The sequence below is a fragment of the Miniopterus schreibersii genome (assembly GCF_964146895.1).
Source record: "Miniopterus schreibersii genome assembly, chromosome: 22".
Taxonomy (NCBI): Eukaryota; Metazoa; Chordata; class Mammalia; order Chiroptera; family Miniopteridae; genus Miniopterus; species Miniopterus schreibersii.
In genome coordinates this window covers 4219699-4241328 of record NC_138124.1, presented here as the reverse complement: position 1 = coordinate 4241328, position 21630 = coordinate 4219699, and the positions used below count along the sequence as shown (strand labels likewise).

General features: G+C 48.4%; 1 protein-coding gene across 11 annotated transcripts in view; it reads right to left on the bottom strand.

Moving 5' to 3' along the window:
- The window catches only part of NTRK3 (neurotrophic receptor tyrosine kinase 3), a 326297-nt gene that overhangs the window by 103156 nt on the left and 201511 nt on the right, over positions 1 to 21630 (bottom strand). For all 11 annotated transcript variants that reach the window (XM_081124363.1, XM_081124365.1, XM_081124360.1 and 8 more), the window contains one exon: positions 9380 to 9568. In XM_081124363.1, the coding sequence (XP_080980489.1) occupies positions 9380 to 9568 (189 nt within the window). The remainder of the gene's footprint in view (positions 1 to 9379; positions 9569 to 21630) is intronic.

The window sequence follows — 21630 nt, the reverse complement described above, 5'->3', positions numbered from 1 at the left end:
GGGCTTCTACAAAGAGAATACTAATAGGGACCAACACTAACAAATCCCCCTGCTGTCTCTGAGGATGGAGGGTGTATTTTTTCCCTTTTCCTGCCTTTTAGCCTCTGCCCATAAAAGAGGAATTTGTCTCCTTGGAGACATAGGAGGTAACCCCGGCCCTTCCCTCAATCTGTGTTCTGGCTCCTCCCTGTGAGAAGTGAGTGGCTTATCTGATGGGTGAGATGGGCAAAACCCATCTTCTACCATCATATTTCTCTTCTGGGCAGGGCTAATGCCAAGAAGGGGGACACCCTCTGCATGTGTGATATTTCAGGGAGCCCCTAAGCTTCCTGACTTCCAAAGCTGAGGCAGACCATGACCCTCCATGCAACTGGATAGACAACTCCTGTCTGTGCACCCCAAGTTCAAGACCTGGGAGAGGCATCAAGAAGCCCATTTTGGTTTTAAGTCCAAGAAAACTTCTTAAGTCCAGCAATCAAGCCCAAAGTTAGATTCCTACCTGACCCCTTGGTGTATTTCTTGGCTAGTTCAGAACCATCCCCCTTAAAATACAGGCTGGGCGCCTGAATGCAGTGGATGGAGAAAAGGGTAAAAATATCTCTGGGAAATCTTGAGCTGGAGTGAATCTCTGGAGGGGAGCTAATGCTTCCACTACTTGAAGACAAGACTGAGGCCAAAACATGCCAAGATGACAAGCAGTCCTTCTGCTCCAGGGGTCTGGGCAAGAAACCAAGGACCCACCCCACATCTTGCTTTCAGCTGTTGGGTACAGCCTCCCCTGGGTTCACGTTCTACCAGGAAGTGACAGCTTCTACCTCCTCCACCATGAAGCACACACTTATCCCTGAAGAACTTTTTTAAAACCAATTACTGTGTATTTACAGTGAGCATAATGATGCCTAATTACTTAATTAGCATGACTGCATGCAGCTACTAACATTGAGTGTGTGGTTATGGCAGAAAGCATAGAGCAGGTGAGGCCATGGTGTCCAATGGGAAGGCAGGCTGTCTTGGCTCAGGGAGATGGACATGGGTCAGTCCCTTTTAACTAGTTGGTTACAGCTCCAAAGTGCGTGCTCATGTCTAGCATTTTCAGATAATTTGGGGTAAATGACATCATTTGATTTTTTTTCTTCCTGTGATAGGGAAAAAACATGATAAAATGCCATGCTTGGGTTACACATAGATCTAGGGGGCTGGGGAGTCAACACTCAAAAGAAGTTTATCTCTAGGGGCTGAGACCCTCAGGACGAGCTCAAGCATATGGGCCCAGGACTTACTGCCTTGGTTCCCAAAGACACCCCATTCTGGCACCATCAGCTCTTTCCAGACAGAAAGGACACTGGTAATGTGTCTAAGTAATCCCTTCCTCCTCGGGCTCACTGAGTGTAGCATCTCAGGATCCTCAGGGGTATGCTACTAGTCTAATTGGATCTAAAAACAGGATTGAAGAAACACCCAAGGGGAACAATTCTAATTTATGTCCACTGAAAATGTTGCATGAAAGACGGCTGGCAAGCACGACCTGGAGATACCCAAGCAGTGAAAAGGACTAAGGCAGGTATCACTGTGACCTTTATCAAGATTTGACCTACGGTTCCCCTGATGGGGACTGGCAAGACCTGAGCAGTAGAATGAGGGACGGGATGCATCAGAATCGTCCCCCCCCCATGGGTCCTATGCTCCCGTGTCACACATAGCCAAGCCTGCTGCCTAAATCAACCACACGGAGCAAACAGCCACCCCTGCTATGCCAGCCTCCTCTCTTCAGCTACCTCTCAGAGGAGGAGCTCCCAGCCCGGCTCTGTACCCAGATCCCCTTCCTTCCATCAGACAAATCCACCAGGACTTCTGCTGGAGAAAAAGCTAGAAAGGCTTATCCTGCAGTAGCAGCAGCAGGGGCCCTAGTCTCCCAGATGAAGGAGCCCATTTTCTATATTTCATCTGCAAGTCCATTATGCTAAACTAAGTGGCTGGGAATAAACACTCATCATTACCCCACACTAAGTGATATTTGTTAGCATAGAAGATGACAGAAATCTATATCATGCCGATGCACTATTAATACTGTATTACGCACAAAAGGCTGCATTCCCGCCACAGCTGGGAAGCTGGACTTCGCAGCAACTCTTCCAGAAAAGGCAAGCCCCACGGCCAACTGGCTCAGAAGAGAGGAAGAGACAAGCCACTCGTTCACTTCTGATGGAGGAGTCACTGGTCCACGTTAAAGGGACACAGTCCACAGACCGAGCAGTTCCAGCTCTGGATCTGTATGAGTCCTTGCCATGGAGGCTGGTATGTTAGAGGGATGCACCACGCATTGCCCTAGGAAAAGAGAGTGAACCCAGGTCCTCAAACAGCTGCAATATAGCCAAAGAGGGGTAAGAAAGAGTGGGTTCTCCACTCACTCCCAGGGCCCATGTCACAGTGCCTGGTACCTAATAAGAGCTCGACGGATGTTTGTTGATTGACTGAGGAATGAAGGAGAGAGTCGGAAGGAACCACCACAGATGGGGTACTGACAGCCTTGGGAAAGTGAGGGCCTATGAAGAAGATGCCGAGGCAGAGCTTCCTAGTCAGCTGGGGAGGACGAGAGGGAGATTTGGGGAAGCAGCATGAAAAGGCCACCAGCCAGGAGGGGCTGAGGCAGGATGCACACCTTTGGTTCAAAGTGCAGAGACTCGTGGGGAAGACAGAATCAGTGTGGGAGGCCTGGAAGGCCAGAGTCAGCTTGAAAATGGCACGGGGAAGAGAAGGCATCAGCGAGGCCTTGGGGCACCAAACAAGATGCCCGAAAGGATGAGGGCCATTGGGAGCTCAGGTCAGTCCATGGAGAAGCATGATGATTAGCTGTTTGTGAGACCCTGTGAAGGCAGGAGCACATTGGTCAGTAAGTCAAGGGGACCGTTTTGTAGTGAACATGGCAATGGGCCTCTGACCAAAGACAAGTTAGCAGTGAAGGGGACTCACTATTAGTCTATGTGAACGTCCAATAAGAATGATACAGTCATCAGTTGCTGGCATAGTTTAGAACACAAGAAAGGTTTATACAAATGCACATGTGAACATACACACACTCTAGACAGGTGTGCGCTGACAGGTACCTGGAGACCTCGGGACAGGAGCTGCTCAGTGGAGGCCAGTCGCACATGAAATCTAAAGGACTTGACTTAGTCCGGCCATTTGGAAGACAATCTGGGGTTTCTTGCAAAGCTAACCATACTCATACCATACGATCCAGTGATCACACACCTATTTGTGCAAATGAGTTGAAAACGTGTGTCCACACAAACGATTATAGCAACTTTATTTGTAACTGCCCAATATTAGGAGCAATCAAGATGTCCATTATGGGGTGAGTTGTGCCCTCAGCCAAAAAAGATATGTTGATGTCCTAACGCCCAGTGCCTTACCATGTGATCTTATTTGGAAACAGGGACACTGCAGATATAACTAGTTAAGTCAAGATGAGGTCATACTGGAGTAGGTGGGTCCCCCGTCCAATATGTCTGGTGTTCTTATAAGAAGACAGACATACAGGGAGAATGCCATGTGCAGACAGAGAATTGGAGCAATGGGGCTGCAAGCTAAGGGACACCACCACCATCACCAGGAGCTGGGACGAGGTGAGGAAGGATTCTCCTACAGGGTTCAGAGGCAGTGGCCATAGACAACCTGCTTAGTCTTCTAGCCTCCAGAACAGTGAGACAATAAAGGACTCCTGTTTAAAAAAAAAAAAATACTTTTTTAAAAATATATATATCTTTATTGATTTCAGAGAGAGGAAAGGCAAGGGAGAGAGAGATAGAAACATCGATGATGAGAGAGTCATTGATCAAGCCCGCAACAGGGCATGTGCCCTGACCGGGAATCGAACCCAGATTGCCAGGATCCTAGGTCGACGCTCAACCGCTGAGCCACGCCCGGCCGGGCATGACTCCTGTTTAAAAGCACCCAGTCTATGGTGCTTTGTGAGAGCAGCCCTGGGAAACGAATACAATGTCCTTCAGTAGTGAACAGGTAACTGTGGTACAGCCAAAGGATGGAGTATTATTTTAATGAAAAGAAAAAAACTCTCAAGCCATGTAAAGACATGGGAGCACCTAAAGTGCATATTGCTAAGTGAAAAAGGCCCACCTGAAAAACCTACTCACTATATGATTCCAACCCCATGACATCTGGAAAAGGCAAAACTGAAGAAACAGAAAAAGATCAGTGGCTGCCAGAGGTGGGGGTGGGGGTGGGGGGGATGAACAGCTGGGCCACAGAGGATTTTTAGGGCAGTGAAGCTACTCCGTGTGATACTGCAGTGGTGGCTACACGACATGAGGCTTTTGTCAAAATCCATAAAGTGTAGAGCTCAAAGAGTGAACCCTACTGTAAACCATGGACTTTAGTTAATAAAAATATATCAATAGTGGTTCATGAATTGTGACAAGTGTATCTTACTAATGCGACATGTTACTTATAAGGGGCACTGTGGTTGGGGAGTGTGAGGGGTATATGAGTCCTCTCTCTACCTAATGCTGCATGTCTGTAAACCTAAACCATAGGGTCAAGAGGTACGGAGTAAATGCTTAAGGTCCACTGGGACGCAGGGCAATGCACTAGGTAGGAAAGGACAGGTGCTGGTGTCAGCAGGTCTGGGGCAGAATGGTTTCAGCAGCCTTGCCCTCAGAGAGCCAGTAAAAGATCGCATGAGAGAAATATGTAAATGTCAGCCCTGTGCTTGGTCCAAAGGAAACTGTCGGTGCAGATCCAGGGCCTTTCCCACTGTCTGTGGCACCTCTAGAGAGCCTGGGCCTCGGAGTGAAGACACACTCGCCAGGCATCATCTGACACACAGTTGTTATAGTCTCTGACCTTAGTCCCATGCTGTGTTTTCTATGGAAAATGAAGAATTATGCCACATAAGAGTGACTTTTTGGAATAAGCTTAAAGTCAGGTTTGGGAAACAAGACACACATTTGAGAAGTGACAGGATGACCTGAGATTTGACTCAAAGTCGTTCAAGATGAGAGCATGGCATTTAGAAAAGGGTTCCCAGGAGGGAAAGGTCACCTCCTTGGCATGGGCCCAGGAGGAGGCTAGAAAAGAGTCAGATACAGAATAAAGACCAGGGTGTGAAAAGGAAGGAAAGAGTGTGAAGGCAATGCAGGGAGGGGAGATGGGTTGGAGGTGGGATTGGAGACCTGGAAAGAAGCAACCAGGGATAAAGGCTGGTGGATCATCAGCAGATGAGTCAAAACAGAAAACAGGAGGCCCTGGGAGCGGCCCCAAGGGAGCAGAGGGGCCATCTTGCATCTCGGCCATCAGCCATGGTCGGCAGGAAGCCCCTGAGGGTTGGGGCCATGCATTTCTTATTACCCACTGTTTCCAGAGCCTAAAAGAGGCCTGACACAAACCTCAATAAATATTTATTGAACAGATGAAAAGTCAGCACAGTGTGGGTGACTCAGATGCTAACAAAGAGAAGAGGCTCAAAGGAACATGGTCAAGTTTCACAAAGAGATCCAGGATGGAGAGCTCACGGGGAAACAGAAAGAAAGCGGGGATGCAGGACAGGGAGCCTGAAGGAGTTTAGTGGTGAGCAGGGGAAGCCGACAGCATCTGGAGGGGAGGGAGAGGGGAGGGAAAGGTGGGCTAGTTGGGGTGGGAGAGGGCCCTGTGTGCAGGTACATGAGGAAGGGAGAGCGCGAAGGGATGGAGAGGTTGAGACGGTTGACTCTGGGAAGGTGGAGGCCAGGTCTCTGTTTCCTCCGAGACAGAGACAACCTGTGACTAAAGCAGGAGTCCTGCCTAGGGGACAGAGAGGGAGAGAAGGAGAAGACAGGTTAGCTCCCCAGATGGCCTCTGCTCTCTCAGCCAAGAGGTAAAGTTGTCTTCTGAGACTGGGTTTCGGGAAAGGGATGAGCAGAGAACCCCAGGGCCTTACACAGAGCCAAGGAGCCTTCCAAGGGGCCTGTGGGAAAGAGCCAAAGCAGACTGCTCAGACGGGAGCCAGTGGTCCAGCCCAGCACACGCACAACTGCTGCAGCCCCAGGGCTGTCACAAGGGGGACAAAGATAATCGAGAGCCCAACGTTGCTACAAACACCTCATAATTCTCCCCAGTGACCCATCTAGAGCGGCCCCTGTGTGCCTCATTCTGTAGGATCTGACCCCAAATCGGCTGTGTGACCAGGGGGGATGGATCCATTTCCTGATGCCTTTGAGAACCAAGGGCTCTAAATAAACAATGAGGGGGGCTCATTGGGTTTTGGATTCTGTACATGTTACCCGGTGAGAACATCTTCATTGGCTCTTTCAGGATCCTTGGAAAGGCTGAATAAACTGAGAATAAAGACAATGTCAGATGTAGAGCACTTGCTGGGAACGTGGGCGAGGGGATGCAGCATCCAATCCTGGAGCGTACGAGGTGATCTCTCAATGCCCTGGCAGCCCTGACACGTGATGAAAAATGCTGTGGACCAGATTGAAGAGAGATAGAAAGTGAGACTCCGGGAGAGGAGCAGTATTCCAATCACGCAGGGCAGAGGCCCCACCCCTCATGATAAACACGCGTGTGGAGAATTAAAAGTATCTCTGTGCTAAATCCCCTGGGGGACATGAGGAAACGAGGCCTAAAGTCGGGCAGAGCTGTGTCCATGTGATTTCCTCCCACATTACACGTTGTTGTTTTTTCTGTGTTATTTAGTGAAGTAAAATTGATATTACAACATTGTGTTAGTTTCAGGTATACAACATAGTAATTCAGTATTTGTTTACCTTACAAAGTGATCACCACAGTAAGTCTAGTTACCATCTGTCCCCCTTCACCCATTTCCCCCAAACCCCAAACCCGTTCCCTGCTGGTAACCACCAATCTTAAATGCATGAGGAAGGGAATCAGAGGGGAGCACCCCTGGGGGACCCAGAGAGGGACCCAAAATATGAGCATCTCCCCTCTCTCAATCCCCTTTCTTGCCGTCCCCCGAAGGAGTGACCGGCCTATCCGTGGGGTCAGAGATGTCCTCCGCCTATTTATCTGCCAAGGTGTGTGTGGCTTTAATTACTTATAATGGTGTCTCATCACAGATGGGGATGTGTCTCGGAGTCACTTCCCTGGACTGATGAGGCCTTTGCCTCCTGGCCTGTAGCCTGTAAATATTGGGGAGAGGAGGGGAGGGCCCCCCAGTGTACCAGAGGCAGCCCTTGACACACAGAGGGAGGAGCAGCCAAATCCACTGACAAGGTTCCTGCACAGTATCTGTTGCTGCCACACATTTTCTGAAAAAAATTAAGAGCCATCGGCTGTCTACTGACAGGACAAAACGCAACACTTCCCTGAAAAGGCCACTTTCCCTGATACCAGAGGGTTTGACAATCTGGAGCCACCTCATGAATTTCCTCCCATAGGTATTATTTGTTCCCTGTCCCTTCAAGTCCTTGTCAGTCAGCCTGCCTGCCCTCATCCTTCACACAGAAGTCCTGTCAGAGCCTTGGAAAGGCCACTTTGAAGCCCACACCCCAGAGCTACACGACAAAGGCTCTCCTCCCTGCGGTCTCCTCGGGCGAAAGCTCCTTGCCTGGGTGCGGGCTCCTGACATCAGAGGACACTCAGGTCCCACAGCTCCCTCCGGGGCTCCCACTTACTCTGAAGGCCCGGAGGAAACTTTCCCATGTGCCAGATTAACCCCATCGGCTCTTCTGCTGACAGAAGCACGCATCAAACAGGTTATGTACTGATCAGCTGATGAAACTGTTGTGACCGGAGACTGGCAGGAACCTGGCCCTCTATTTCTTCTAGGAGCAAAGTCTCTCCATCCCCTAATTCAGTGTTCACGGCGACTTTATAGAACATAACTACCGCGAATAATGAGAACCAATTGTATACTCAAAACAGCAAGGCCTAAGTCTCTGTTCAAATACCAACCTCACTCTAGAAAACTTAGCTACATCCACCTGAGTCAGGGTGTGACCCATGCTGCGATCACAGAAGGCTCTCCTCCCAACCACACCCAGGTCCATCCAGGGTGAGCCTGATCTGAGGCAAGAGCTCTCCCCAGAGCAGAACCATTTTTTGTACCATGTGCCCCACTCTGCATCTGAAACACAGGTATCTTTCTCCCCTGCCTGGGACCCAGGGGTCCTTCCTCTAACCAACACTGGCAGGGGGCATCGATAGACCTGTAACAGATTCTGGAGGACACCCAATGTCGGGAGACAAATGATAACCTTATTCTGATTCAAGCCCAGTCCCTCCCACTGTGGTAAGCCTCTCACTAAAATCAGACCAGAAGCAAAGACTGATGGGGAAGTCAAGTGCCCACTCTGCTGTAAGACGAACCATGGGAGCAGTGACAGTTTTGTGAGCTACAAAGAGTGTGGCCCAAGCACAGAGAGCTCAGACAGGGGAGCAAGACCAGATGTACTTCTTCCTAGACCAACCCTAGGACCAGCGAGAGATTGAGAGAGCCAACTGGCAGAAGCCTGGGGGGAGAAAGGGAAACCCACAGCCCCCTAGAACCTGAGTTTTCCTGTTCTATAATGAGGCCTTAGCCTAGCCCTCCTCTCTGTCCCTTCCAGCTCTAAGGCAGTCTCCAGGGGCCTCTGTGCTCCCTTTTGAAGTAGCTGACATGTGGGGGTGAGGCAGGAGAGTGGGAGGGGAAGGGTGTGCACTGCGGTTGCTGGGCCTAGGCTGAACCCAAGGATCCAGCAAGGGGAACACCTGCTGGCTGGAGGGTCAAGCCGAAGAGGCTTCAAGAGCAGGGAGAGGCCCCAGGAGAGCTCAGCAGAAATACAAAGAGAGATAGGTGCTGGAACCAACAGAAGGGGAGAGACCAGGATGAAACAGGTTCCCTGAGCCCTCGATCTGAATGAGACACCTACAGTGGGGAGTGAGGGGTCCTAGCACTGTGGCCATGATCAGATTCTCAGAAACTGTGCACTTTGGGGCACTGGAGGGACAGCTGGAGAGATGTTTCCATTAAATGGTGCTCACCGTCCTTCATTCCCTTCCCCTCTCGTGGAGGCTTGGGTAGAGGGTCTGGCAACCTTAGTGGCTATAGTCAGGACAGAATCAGGCTACATTTCCTAACTACAGAGGCCAGGTCTACAGAGAAGACCAGCCTTGTCTGTGCCCCTGCCTTACTGGGAGCACCTTTCTGTGTGGGGCTGGGCTTCCTGCCTCCTGGATGCTCCTGGACTCCACCTCTGTAGAGTCCTCTTACCCAGGCTATATTCTTCAAGTTTTGAGACAAACAGGGAAGGTCTCTTAGAGAGTGGGAGGTTAGCAGGTAGTAGGTCACCCCAGAAGTTTCCAGAACCCCAGGCAGATGGCCTATGGCCACACCACCCACCCCTCCCCAGAAGGGACAACATTCTACTCCAGTACTCACATGTGTCTGGGTTGTGGCAGTTATGTCCCTGACGGAAGTACTGGGGGTTCTCGATGACCGGGATGCGGGTCATGCCAATGACCACGGTGTCCGGTCCGGCGTCTAGCGACGACGGCGTGGTGATGCCATGGTTGATGTGATGCAGCGGGCTGGCAGAGTCCTCCTCGCCGCTGATGACAGCCACGGGACCTGCACACACCAAGAGAGACAGGATTGGTGAAGCCATGTGTGCCAGTGCCTGGCCTCACCCGCACACCCTTTCACTATTTCTGCCACCATGTTTTCCATAGGAGCAAAATCCAGTGGAAGCACCTCCCCAGATGCCTGGATTCTCAATTTAGAGAACCAAGCTTTACCTCTCTTTCATGAGAGAAAAATCTACCGCATCACACCATAAAAATAAATGAGTGAACCAAAATGACTATGACATAAATTTTCACTTTCCCCAAATCCAAATTAGCTCGAAATAATAAAGTTTTAAATAAGTTTCTTAGCTTATATAGCAACAGTAGGATTTTTTAAAAAAGGACCTAGCAGCAGTTTGCACACTGTCCCTTCTCCCCTTAGGAATGTGAATAACTGCCCATGCTGGGTCCAGCCCCACAGAGTCTGATTCCATTGGTCTGGGGGTGCAGCCTGGGCATCTGGACTTAAAGAGCTTCCATGTGAGTCCCAGGTATACCTGAGACCTAGAACCTCTCAATAGGGCCTTGGAGGCTGAGAGCCTTTGCACAGTGGCCATCAGATACCTACAGAAATTGAACTTTCATTGGATCTGCCATCACCTGTCCCCAGCCCATGGGGAGATAAGCCCAGTGTGGGCTGGGCTTTCACAGGGACAGTAATTAGGCTCCATCACTATTAGCCTACAGGCATCTGGGCCAGCTGTCCCACTCTTGGAGGATCTATACTGCCTGATGGCTTCAAAGAATAGCATCTGCATCTTCGCCAACCCCAATGCCACCCTTTTCCAACCCAAAGAAGAAACCCAGTAGATAAGGTTATTTACAAACTCAGGTTGACAAAGATATTTAATGTGGGGTTCTTGGTAGAGCAATGACTCTGGTGACGCAATGTTCCCATACATACAAATAAAAGTCATATAAAGTGACTGTTTGTGGCTTCGTACAACCGGCATTTTAAATGGCTGCTTTGCATGACACATGGTCCCAAGACAAACCACCTGCTGTGATCTGGTTTTGCGGCTTGAAGAATATTTCCAGGGCAGAAATCCATTACATCTCCTCAAGTTTATGAGTAGAAGGCTTCTCATCACACAGCGAGATGAAGTGCCAATGAGGCAGAACTAAATGGAAAACTGGCACATGCACACTGAGGACCCAGAATTCCATTCCGTCACACAGACAGCCTTATTCCAACCCACGAAAAATGTCTGACTGTGGGAAAGTGGCAATAAGTAGTTGCCCAATACTCGCAGCAATCACTCGCCTTGCAAAAAGAGGCCTGTTCCTGAAAACACCGTGTAAACTTTCTGAAAAACTTCATAGTGATTCCAGTTGAACACCGAAAGCTGAGCACTGGTCTTAACCCCCCTTCTATCCCCAAATGCCACTACAGTATGAAGAAATTAAAAAAATATTTGTGCACAAACAGAAGGAAGAGGGAGACAAGAGGAAATAAAATATTTCAGTAATGTGTTGGAAGATGAGAAATGGAAGGTGAGAGCTTGCTTACAAGAGGGGGAAGCTACTGAAAAAAGGGCCAGCAGGACTGCACAGGGAACATTTACAGGAAGCCAGGTCTGTGGAGGAGGCTGGGTGCTTGAAGGGATAGGGTACCCAGAGTCTGGGGTGAGGCTCAGGCTGGAACAAGGAACCCAGGCCATCACCTCGCCCCCATCCCATCAGAGCTCGTAGTTTATTCCCAGAGAAACTGAACCTGAAAGGCTCAGAGGAGGCCGGGATAAAGCGTGAAGCTGGACCCCTTCTTCCTGCCCCTAGAACAACAGAAAACAGGAAGAACACTGCCTACCCATCCACCACCCCCAGTCTCGCCTCACACCGCCCCCTGCAGGAGATTAGAGAACCCTGCTCTGGAGAAACAATGCTTCAAAAAAGACAGCTAGGTAGTGACATTTGGGGGTTTCCCAGTGAAATCAAACTTATGCCAAGATCATGCCTTAGTGAAGCCCAATAGTTGACAAGCCCCACCCGTGCTCACAAAGCAACATCTTAGTCACTTTCTAGTGCTCAGTTCCTCAGTATGAAGAACAGCCCAGCACCACCAGACACCACAGCGAAGCCTCAGCACGGCAGTAATCGGGGACCAGGAGGGAACGGGGGCGATGCAGGCAGCAGAAGCCTTTTCCAAACATCACTGATATCCTCAGGGAGATAAATGAAGGCAGAAAATAAGATGACACTTAAAACATGAACAGTTAGAGAGTCTAAGAAAGAGTCCTTGGGAAGTATGATCATCAAACTTTCAAAGTCAAAGAGTGGAAAATAAAGTCAGGGAAATGTTCCAAAAAGTCAGACAAAAAGGAAAGAGATTGTAAATAGGAAAGAAAAGATAAGAAAATTAAAGACTCCATCCAAAGATCCAACATCTAATTAAAAGGAAGAGAGAGACAGAGGGAGACAGAGAGAGAAGAGAAAAGGGGGGAAAGTACTAAAAATCTGAGAATGGGGACATGAGCACATCACCTCATTAGCCTCGCCCTGAGGGATTACAGGTGATTCACTGTCTCCTCCTCTTCCCAGTGCCGCTGACCGCTCTGCTCTATTCAACTAAACACATGTCAGAGAGACTCCTGCCCATCAGCGCGCCGTTGTTCCTGACTCTTCCGTAACCACAGGCCTTAATGTAAAAGCCAACAAAGCGTACACAGCCCCATCTCTTCAGAGGAAGGGAGAGGAGGCCCCTGCAGTGGCTCCACCTGCCTGTGGCGGAGTCCGGCGGAGCTCCCCACCAGGGCTGTGCTGGGCACGGCAAGACATTTAACATCCCTGGACGCGAGCGCTAACATCCACTCAGCTTCATCAACTGTAATAAATGTGCCATCGGGTGGGGGATGTTGACAATGGGGGAGGCTGTCCATGTGTGGGGAAGGGCGTATATGGGAATTCTCTGTACCTGCCACTCAATTTTGCCGGGATCCTAGAACTGCTCTAAAAAAATGAGCTCTAATAAATTTTAAGGGCTAAAATGCCAGTCTCCCCACCTACCAGACAACACATTTCCAAATACCCCTTGGGGTGACGGAACTGCTCCGGATTGAGAGCCACTGAGGGAGACACCAGCGTCCACCCTAGGAACCGAGTTCCTTTTCCAGCTCTGGCCGGGTCTCACGTCAGCTGCCTCTAGGGAAAGGAAACCCAGAGACCTGTAGCCCCTGGGGAGAGGAAGCATTTCTCCTCTCACTTTAATAAGCACAGAGGTGTTAAGACATGAAGAAGGGACGAGTAATAAAGGGAAAACCTCAGCTGTCTGGGGAGTTCTGCTTTCCTGAAACAGCTGAGGCCTGAGGCGGTCAGAAGGAGTCAGGCTCCGACTTCTGAGCTCTCGGCACACCCAGACTGTCTAGTCCCTGATATGGGCCTCTCCACTGTCACTAATCTATTCCTAATTACACACTTATTCTGTTAGGGAGCACTAATAAACAACAAAAAAAGAGAAACAAGCTTATATCCTTTCTGGAGTTGAAGCTTTTGTGAGACCCCCGGGGGAATATAGGTCTACTCAGACAGGTCACATGACTCTCTTCCCAAACTGGTGCCTTTTTCCCCCTTTCCGACCTGTGCTGGGTTTTGTTCTTCCAGCCAGGTCACAGTAAAACCACTGGGTAATCAGAGGAAGCTGATGGCCCCCGGCAGCTGTCTTGTCCAGCACGATCCAAGTTGTCTTTCCAGTCTTTCTCTTTCCCTCCCTGCTCCTTCCATGGGAAGATATAGGGAGCAGAGCTGAGAATGGCTCAGATTTTCCTAAGTGGTTGATTCCAATGTGGGACTCAGTTTCCCCCAGAAAGCAAAGGTCTCTGGTGAGGACACTAGCTGGAATTGCACTGCAGTAGCGGACAGAGCCCCTGCTGCAGAGGAACTGGGAGGGCTGCACACTGCTATGAGGACTGCGGGGACATAGCAGAAGCCTCTGGTGACTCAGGGTCCCCTGCAAAAGCTGAAGAGAGCCACACAAAATGGTGGGAAGAGCAGCAGCCTCCCCAGGGATGCGTGAGCACAGAAACACTCACTGCCCCTTTCAGACCAGGGGGAGAGCCTCCTTGAAATGATTTCCCCAGTATCCTTCCTTGTCCCTAAAACCCCCTCTGTTCTAGCAACTCCCTAAGTCACAAAACATAACCAATCCTCAGAATTCTGGCCCCAAGGAAATCCAGCCACTAGTTCAACACTACAACATTTGTCCAGCCAGTTTGCAGAAATGGTTCCTCTCCAATTCCCCGCAAATGACTCACATTCCTAAGGATGTGGTTATAACAAAAAAGGGGGGAGGGGAAATAAGCTAACATTTATTAAACCTACTGTATGCCAGATATGTTGCTAGGCACTTGTTCTCATTTGATCCTCAAAAAATACTGTTATTCCCATTTGATCAGCTAGAAAGCTGATCCCCAAGTTAAGTTTAGCTTTCCAAACACAATTTACTCAGGAATGATGAAGTCTGTATCTGAGCCTAGGTTAATCTCCAATGCTCTTTTTCTTCCCCCCAAATTAGTTCCTCAATAGTATGGCTTCCATCCAGTATCTTTTATAAATAGCCACAACTTGGTGTGCATACATGAGCCTGTCAAGCTGAGACATCTGAACCAAGGCATCTAGGACTAGATCACCAAATGTTTTCAAGGCTGGACCAAACCAGGTAAGCTAACGCTGGACAATCAAGGCCAATCCTTATGGCTAAATTGTAAAATCTGCGGTCCGGGATCCATCCATTTCTACATTCCTTAATTTATGCCTGTACTTCCTTCAAAGGTTCAGTTCACCTAGCAGTTCAGAAAGCCCTCTTAGGAGCTGTGGCCATCATGACTGCAGTTCACCAAGTACTTCCCGGCACCTGGAGCGACTGCAGTTTTCTGACCCCCTTAAAGTCGGGCATTGTCCCATCTCTTTCTTTGGCTAAAGAAAAGTGAGCAGAAGAGATATGCATCACTTCCACATGGAAGCTTTAGATTCAGCGTATCAATAAGATATCACCTCACACTTGTCACAATGGTTAACATAAAAAAAAATCAACAAACGGGTGTTGGTGAGGATGTGGGAAAAAAGGGAAGCCCTGTGCACTGTTGGTGGGATTGTATATCAGTGCAGCCACTATGGAAAACAGTAGAGAGGTTCCTCAAAAAGTTAAAAATAGGGCTACCATGTGACCCATCGAGCCCATTTCTAAGAATATATCCAAAGGAAACAAAAACACTATGCCAAAGAGACTTCTGTATCCCCTGTTCATAGCACCATTATTTATAATACTCAAGACAAGGAAACAACCTAAGTGTCCACTGGCAGGAGAAGAGATAAAGCAGCTGTGATTATATATGTATGTACACATTTATACACACATGCAATGGAATGTTACTCAGCCATGAAAAGGGGGAAATCCTGCCATTTGGAACAATCTAGATGGACGCCGTGATCATTATAGTAAGTGAATTAAGTCAGACAGAGAAAAGACAAATACCCTATGATCTCATTTACAAGTGCAATCTAAGAAATAAAAAAGAAAAGAAGACTAAAGCAAGCACACAGATAGGCCAGAATGCCGGTGCCAGAGGTGGGGGTGGGGGAAAATGGGTGAAGGGAGTCAAAAGGTACCGGCTTCCAGTTACAAAATAAATAAGTCCTGGGGATATAATGTGCAGCATGGTGATTATAGTCAATAATACTGCCTTGCGTATTTGAAAGTTGCTAAGAGAACAAATCTCAGAAGTTCTCATCACACACACACAAAAATCTGTACCTATGTGATGTGATGTTAACCAGACTTATTGTGGTGACCATTTTGCAATATATCCAAATATTGAGTCATGTTGTATACCTGAAACTCATGTTATATGTCAATTTTATCTCATTTAAAAATAAAAAATTCAATGTGTGATCTGCCATACTCTCATTTTCCTGCCTTGGCAATTGTGGAAGCATAAGGCAGCTCCTAGTCAGCCTCAGTCCCCAAGTGAGGGTGACAAAGAGCTGAGGCCTCTAGCCAGCAGCTGCTGCACAGGTGGCCTAAGGGAGCTCTGTTGTTTTAAGTCACTGAGATTGCAGGGGTACTGTGTGTTACCACAGCATAACCTAGCTCATGCTGACTAACACAAGAATAAAGCCATCTTACATTTAACAATGTTAGTTTAATCCTTTCAGATGGTGTGCATGTTTCACACCACCTTCAAGAAATCTTTACAGAGTGACTCATGCACAGGATGGGCTTATTGTCCTCAATGATGTGGTTCATCTGAAAATGCCTCCTGCCAACTCTCTGTCCCAAAATTGAGCTCTAATCGAATCTAGTTCCACACAGAGTCAGACTGTGACCTCCATTGTTGAAAAAGACTCCCACCCATCTCACTTAGGAAGTGAAGAAAAACAAACCAGGATGAGTCTCCTGCTTTTTTAATGTGTCAGAATGAAACAAACAAGCCAACCTTCGAATTAAGAAAATGATTTTTTAAAAACCTCAAGCTTTTCCTACTGATAAAAATCAAACATTGACGTGTCCCTGGTGGGTGAGAGCTTGGCATCAACAAATTTGGGAGCTGGAACTCATAAACCAGAATAAGTGAAAGCAAAGCACAAAAAACACAATTAAAAACCCAGCCATGCTCAGAGAGGGATTCCATTTACTGTCTCATAAAAGGAGCCTAGTCCTCACAGGCAAACAAAAGAAAATCAATTTCTTAATTTTTATTGGCAGATGTGGGACAGAGGCCAAGTGAACATGGACTGTGCCCAAGAGCACACCTAGGGAGAAGTCACCAACCTCGTGGACCCTCCCCTCTGCCCCCTCTAGCTTCTAGACAGATGTTGCCACTGTGATCTCCAGGGCACACCCAGTCCTACAGGCTGCCCAACAAGGCATGCCCTCCTCACTTCTCTGCTTCTCTTCCTGAATCATTTCCCAAAAGATAAGCTTTATTCTCTGGCTCCAATTCCCTCCCAGCCTCTTACAGGAACCAAAGGCACTGTTCATGCCTCGTAGCATTCGCAGTTTGGAGGTGCTGCTTGGTGATTGAAAATCATGCTGCTGATCAACCAGCCTGAGAACACATTTAAGGAAGGAGGAGGCAGGATAGGAGCTCTGAACACATGGCTTCCCTTATCTCAGTTAATCATCACGACAACCCAGGGGTACGTCCTGTTATTCCAGTAATGCAGTTGAGGAAATTGAAGCCTCGGGTTTTATAATTTACCCAAGGTCACACAGTTAATAAATGGCAGACAGACCCACATCTATCTGACTTGAAAGTCTGGGCTCATTACACTGCACATAGTGCCTGACCCTCCAGCATTGTTTTTCTGATATCGGGACAAGTTATAATGGGTCAGCCACCATCTCCTTCCCACTCCCAACCTTTCCTGCCTTGAGACCCATGTAAGAGGACTGGCTTCATTTAGGGGTGGAGCTCCTGACACTTCCAGGGAACTTTAGACCGCAGCCTTGCACCAGGTTGTAGCCGGAAGGGCAACTCCTCTGAAGGAGTTCAGAGGCAGAAGACTGTCAGGGAGCAGGGGCCTGAGAAGGTAGAAATATGTAGCCCGGAGGGAAGGCAAATGTCAGATTTTTCCAAAGACTCTTTATGCAGACAACATGTAGAGCATCTCGGGCATGACCAGGAAGCAAGTAATTACTTTCCAATTGCACAATGCTGGTGTTTATGCCCAAACCCCATAAGGAGATGACAGCTCAAGTCTCAAAATTTCTCAGTTTGGCTTTAGGCACTGTGCTGTGACTAGTCATGTCACCCCAAAGTAGAGGCATTATTTCCCCTAAAGAATTATCCATCCTTTTCCCTAGCATCTTGGGGACTTCGGGCGAAGGGAAGGGGCCATCGTTCCAGAGCCCGTAGTGCTAGGCACTGCTGCGGTTGGTCACAGTGCCTCTGAGCCTTCCACTCAGTGCGTCACTTTCTGCACTAACTAGGCTGCGCTGCACAATCTGGTTCCAACCTAAAGAACGGCAGCCCAAGTGCCTCCAGGCTAAGCCCAGGTGTCTCTGATTTTACCTACTTCATAAGTGGGGCACTCAGTATCTAAACACCCATCCGTTGACCCGGGGATGGCTTCATGTGAGGTTCTTTTAAGTTAGAGTGAGGCACGGCTAGTTGGAAGAGACAGAAAGAACTGGCGCCAGGAGAAGGCTCTTCCCAGGAGAAACCTGGGGCCTGAAGGGCATTGGCTGAGGGGGAACGTCCCAACCAGAATGCCTCCCGCCATGCACGGGCCTCCCACACCACTTTCCAGGCCATAGCTTATGCAAGGTGCGCCTGGAGGACACCCTGGGCACAGTGTTCCTAAGTACATGTGGAGTGATGCCCTGGCACACTGCCACCAAAGAACACCCGCTTCTTTCTCCAGAGTGATGGCTGTGTATCAAACAGCACTGCCTGCTGAGCATGACAGACCACTGTGCACTGTCCTGGGTTTTGTGTACACGTGGTCTCGCAGTGAGGTGGCTCCTGTAACCACAGGCCCAGCACTAAGTATTCTGCCCAAGGTCACACAGCTAGTAAGACAGCCCCTGATTCTGGTTGGAGCTGTGGGGCTCCAGAGTCCATATTCGTCATCACTCCCCTGCATGCCTCATGGGACAGTCATTTGGCCTCAAATCAGTGAGGCCTAGGATGAAACACTTCTGGACTACCATGCCCCTAAATCTAAGATACGAAATGAGGCCTGAACGTCTAGTAGGAGAGAAAGCCTGACAACCCAACGGCTTCTTCCAGGCCACCCTGAGCGCGTTAACTCATTCCCAAGCCCCAAGAGCCCAAGGGTTCACACCCAGCTCACCCCAGGTTTGACACAAAAAAGATGCTTTTTTCCTTTATTAGAAAATGCTCACTGGGAAGGTAAGAGGCTTCCAGGGAGCCTTGAGGAGGGAGCATGGTGAGAGTTACAGACCATGCAGCCTTTTAGAATGAAGGAATCTCATGACCTGATACATTAAAACCCATAACCTAACAACAATGGAGACTCCTCAGATCTGTATGACATATTACTGCTCACAAGGTGCTTTCCTATTCATCAACACAAATCACCATAGCAACCTAGTTAGACACTAGAGGTACGGAATCTGCTCCCATTTCACAGGTGAGGAAACTGAGGGTCTGAGTTGTGAAAGTGACCTCTCACACAGTCGAGGGAGGCTGTGCCTTGAACTTGACTCTTCTGAGCTCACATCAAATGCACATCCTCTAGAAAAGTGAAGGGTGGCCATGTATCTCAATTCTCCATCTGGAAGGAAGATCCAAATGGCATTTCTGGGAGCTGGGAGGACTCCCCACCAAATGGACCTTCATGGGAGCTGTTGGGGGGATTTCACAAGTTTGGCAAATTCCTAGGGACAGTAGCACTAAGCCCATTCCAGGACCTAACACTCCAGTTCCTGATTTATGCTACACCTCCCAAATCAGACCTTCGTGTGCTCTCCAAACACTGCCTGGTATACCAAGCCCTGAGCTAAGTACTAGGGAGGAAGGGGAAGAAGAAACATCCAGACCATGAAGAAGCCCCCAGGCCTACAGCAGGGACACACAATAAACCTACAGAGATGGCACATGAGGAGGACCACGTTCCAGGGGCTCAGGGCAGCAGAGTGGCACATGGGAGTCCCCAAGCCAGGGCAGGAGAGAGAAGAAGGCAGCCCAGAGGAGGACCCCCAGCCTAGCAAACAACTTGAGATCCATCACCCTTTATCCTGCGAACAGGCCTTGCTCCATCCCACAGGACTCGCCTTCCCTCTTGCCCCAAAGATCCTCTGTGCTTCCTTGGTGGCCGTCACCTCTGAGACACCTTGAACTCTGGCTGCTGCCTCTTCTCCCCACACACTTGGGCAGCAGCTGGGTAGGGGCAGCGGCAGGGCCTGTTAATCTCTTGGCTTGCTCATCCCTTTCACAGACAGGCCATAAAAATGATGTAAGAGTTTCATTGGAACAGCGCTACAGCAGGACCTGAGGAGGGTGCAGAGGGTCGAATGATTTCCAGCGTGTGAAGGCATAAATACAACACCAAAATCAATCGAAATAACACTGTATCAGCCCTGCTATCTCTCCCCTCGCACAGCACACTTTATATACTGTAGCACCTGCTCCTGTGTGCTCACCTGCCTCCAGCCCCTTGTAGGGGCTCTGCTGGCCAGGCCAGCACTCAGGGTGCCATGTTCTTGAAGGAGACCCTTTAGTCACACAGAGCAAAGCAAGGAGGTGACGTGTGTGCTCCCCATCAGACCCTCATAAACGTGCCCAAATCCCATGTGTGTTCATATGGATGTGCTCCTAGGCAAGAATGGGTACAAACTCACACATAAAGTAAAACCAGTTTATTGCTCATTAAACAGATTGCAAGGAGACTTGCTGATCTGAGTTTCTATATAATTTTACCCTTTCTCCATCTCACCAGACAGCACATGTCCATGGGTTATCTAGACAATATACTTAAGTGTAATATGTCAAGAATATTGAACACTCAAACCAAATACTCCAAAAAAGGGTGGTGAGCTGGATGGCAGCAGGGGAGATTCTAGAAGTTGTGAGTCAGCCTTTTATTTTTCTAGAAATAGGCACATGGGCCAAATTGATACAAAGGAAAAAACCCAAAGATCTAATCATCCAATCTAAAAACACACATTCGTCCTACAATCACTTCTAAGGGGTGATTCTTAGACTAACTTTCCAATCAGGCAATATTATTAAACCTACCAATTCATAAAGAACTCTCACTTTCAAAAGTAAGAGGTTTTGACACCCCCTCCCCATTAAAAGCCTGCTTCCTCATGCATCCATTAACCTAAAGGAGGTGTGGATAAGGAATGAAACTCTGCCAAAGAGAGACTGTCCCCTCATTCAGTTTAGGTAGGCTTAGTTCTCATTATTAAGAGGAGGGTGACCATACATCCTGGTTTTCCCAGGACGGCCCTTGTATATACCTGTTGTTCCAGCAGAATTATTAATAGTGCCTCCTTTGGTGTGGATGATAAATGACATTGTCACCCTAATAAAAAGTAACTTTGGCCTTCTATGTGTGGAAGTGTTGGGTGGAGAAAAGAGATCCTGGGTAGAACTGATTGCTGTTTTGGACTCCAGACACTAGGAGGCATTATCACAAGTGAGGAGGTGAACCGCTCAACCAAACATGCTTCTCTCCTAATTTTCCAAACACCCTTTGAAGCAGTCTTTGAAGGGCTTGGCATGTACCTTCAGAATGTCCATATAGGACACTGTCCTTCTTGGATAAATATCACTTGATGATGATACAGCCATTGGTTTTCCATTCCCTCTTCTCCCTCTGTTCCCTTCTCCATCCCCCTTTCCTCTGGGTTCAGGTCAATCAATCTTAGGCCATCTTGATCTCCTTGGAAAGCTTAACTGCCATGAAACTAAACCACTTGTCCTCTGGCTCCAATCTCTTAGAGAAATTAGTGCCAATGGAAGTGTCAGTATCAATTTCATAATGCTATTGGATGAAGGCAAGACTGGGCCAAGTCCCATATTCCTGACGGGCTATCAAAGTGATGAGGATTATGGGTAAGGAGACAGACAGCTCTGACAGCAAAGGCAATGACTCAAGATCAATTAGACTGACAAGACTATCTTAAGCCATATCACTTAATGCTGACACCGGTGAGTTCCCCACAGAGATTGGAACTCTGGATGCAGAGTTTTCCTGGTGTCTCCAGGGGTAACTGGAGAGCCTGGAGGCTTGAAAAGCAGCCCATGGCCCTACACCTCTCCCAAGAGGATCTGAACAAAGAGTTCTGATAAAAGAGAAGATTTTCCTCTGTGATGGAAAGAATGAATATCTACCCCCTTTCCTTTTTCTTTTTCCTGCCTTCTAAAGAAAATGTCAAGATAAAATGTAAGCTATGTATTTAAATTTAATTCTGTTGCAGTGTCAAGGGAAGGCTTGGGATTATTAAAATGGAAATCAAGATCTTGTAAAAGTCAAACCATCGTAGCAGGAGAGAAGATTTGTCATGGAAGGTAAGAGCAATAGATGGATGCCACAAGGGTCCTGAGTTCTAATCCAGGTTCTTACCCCAGCCTCGCTGTGCATACAACTATATGCAAT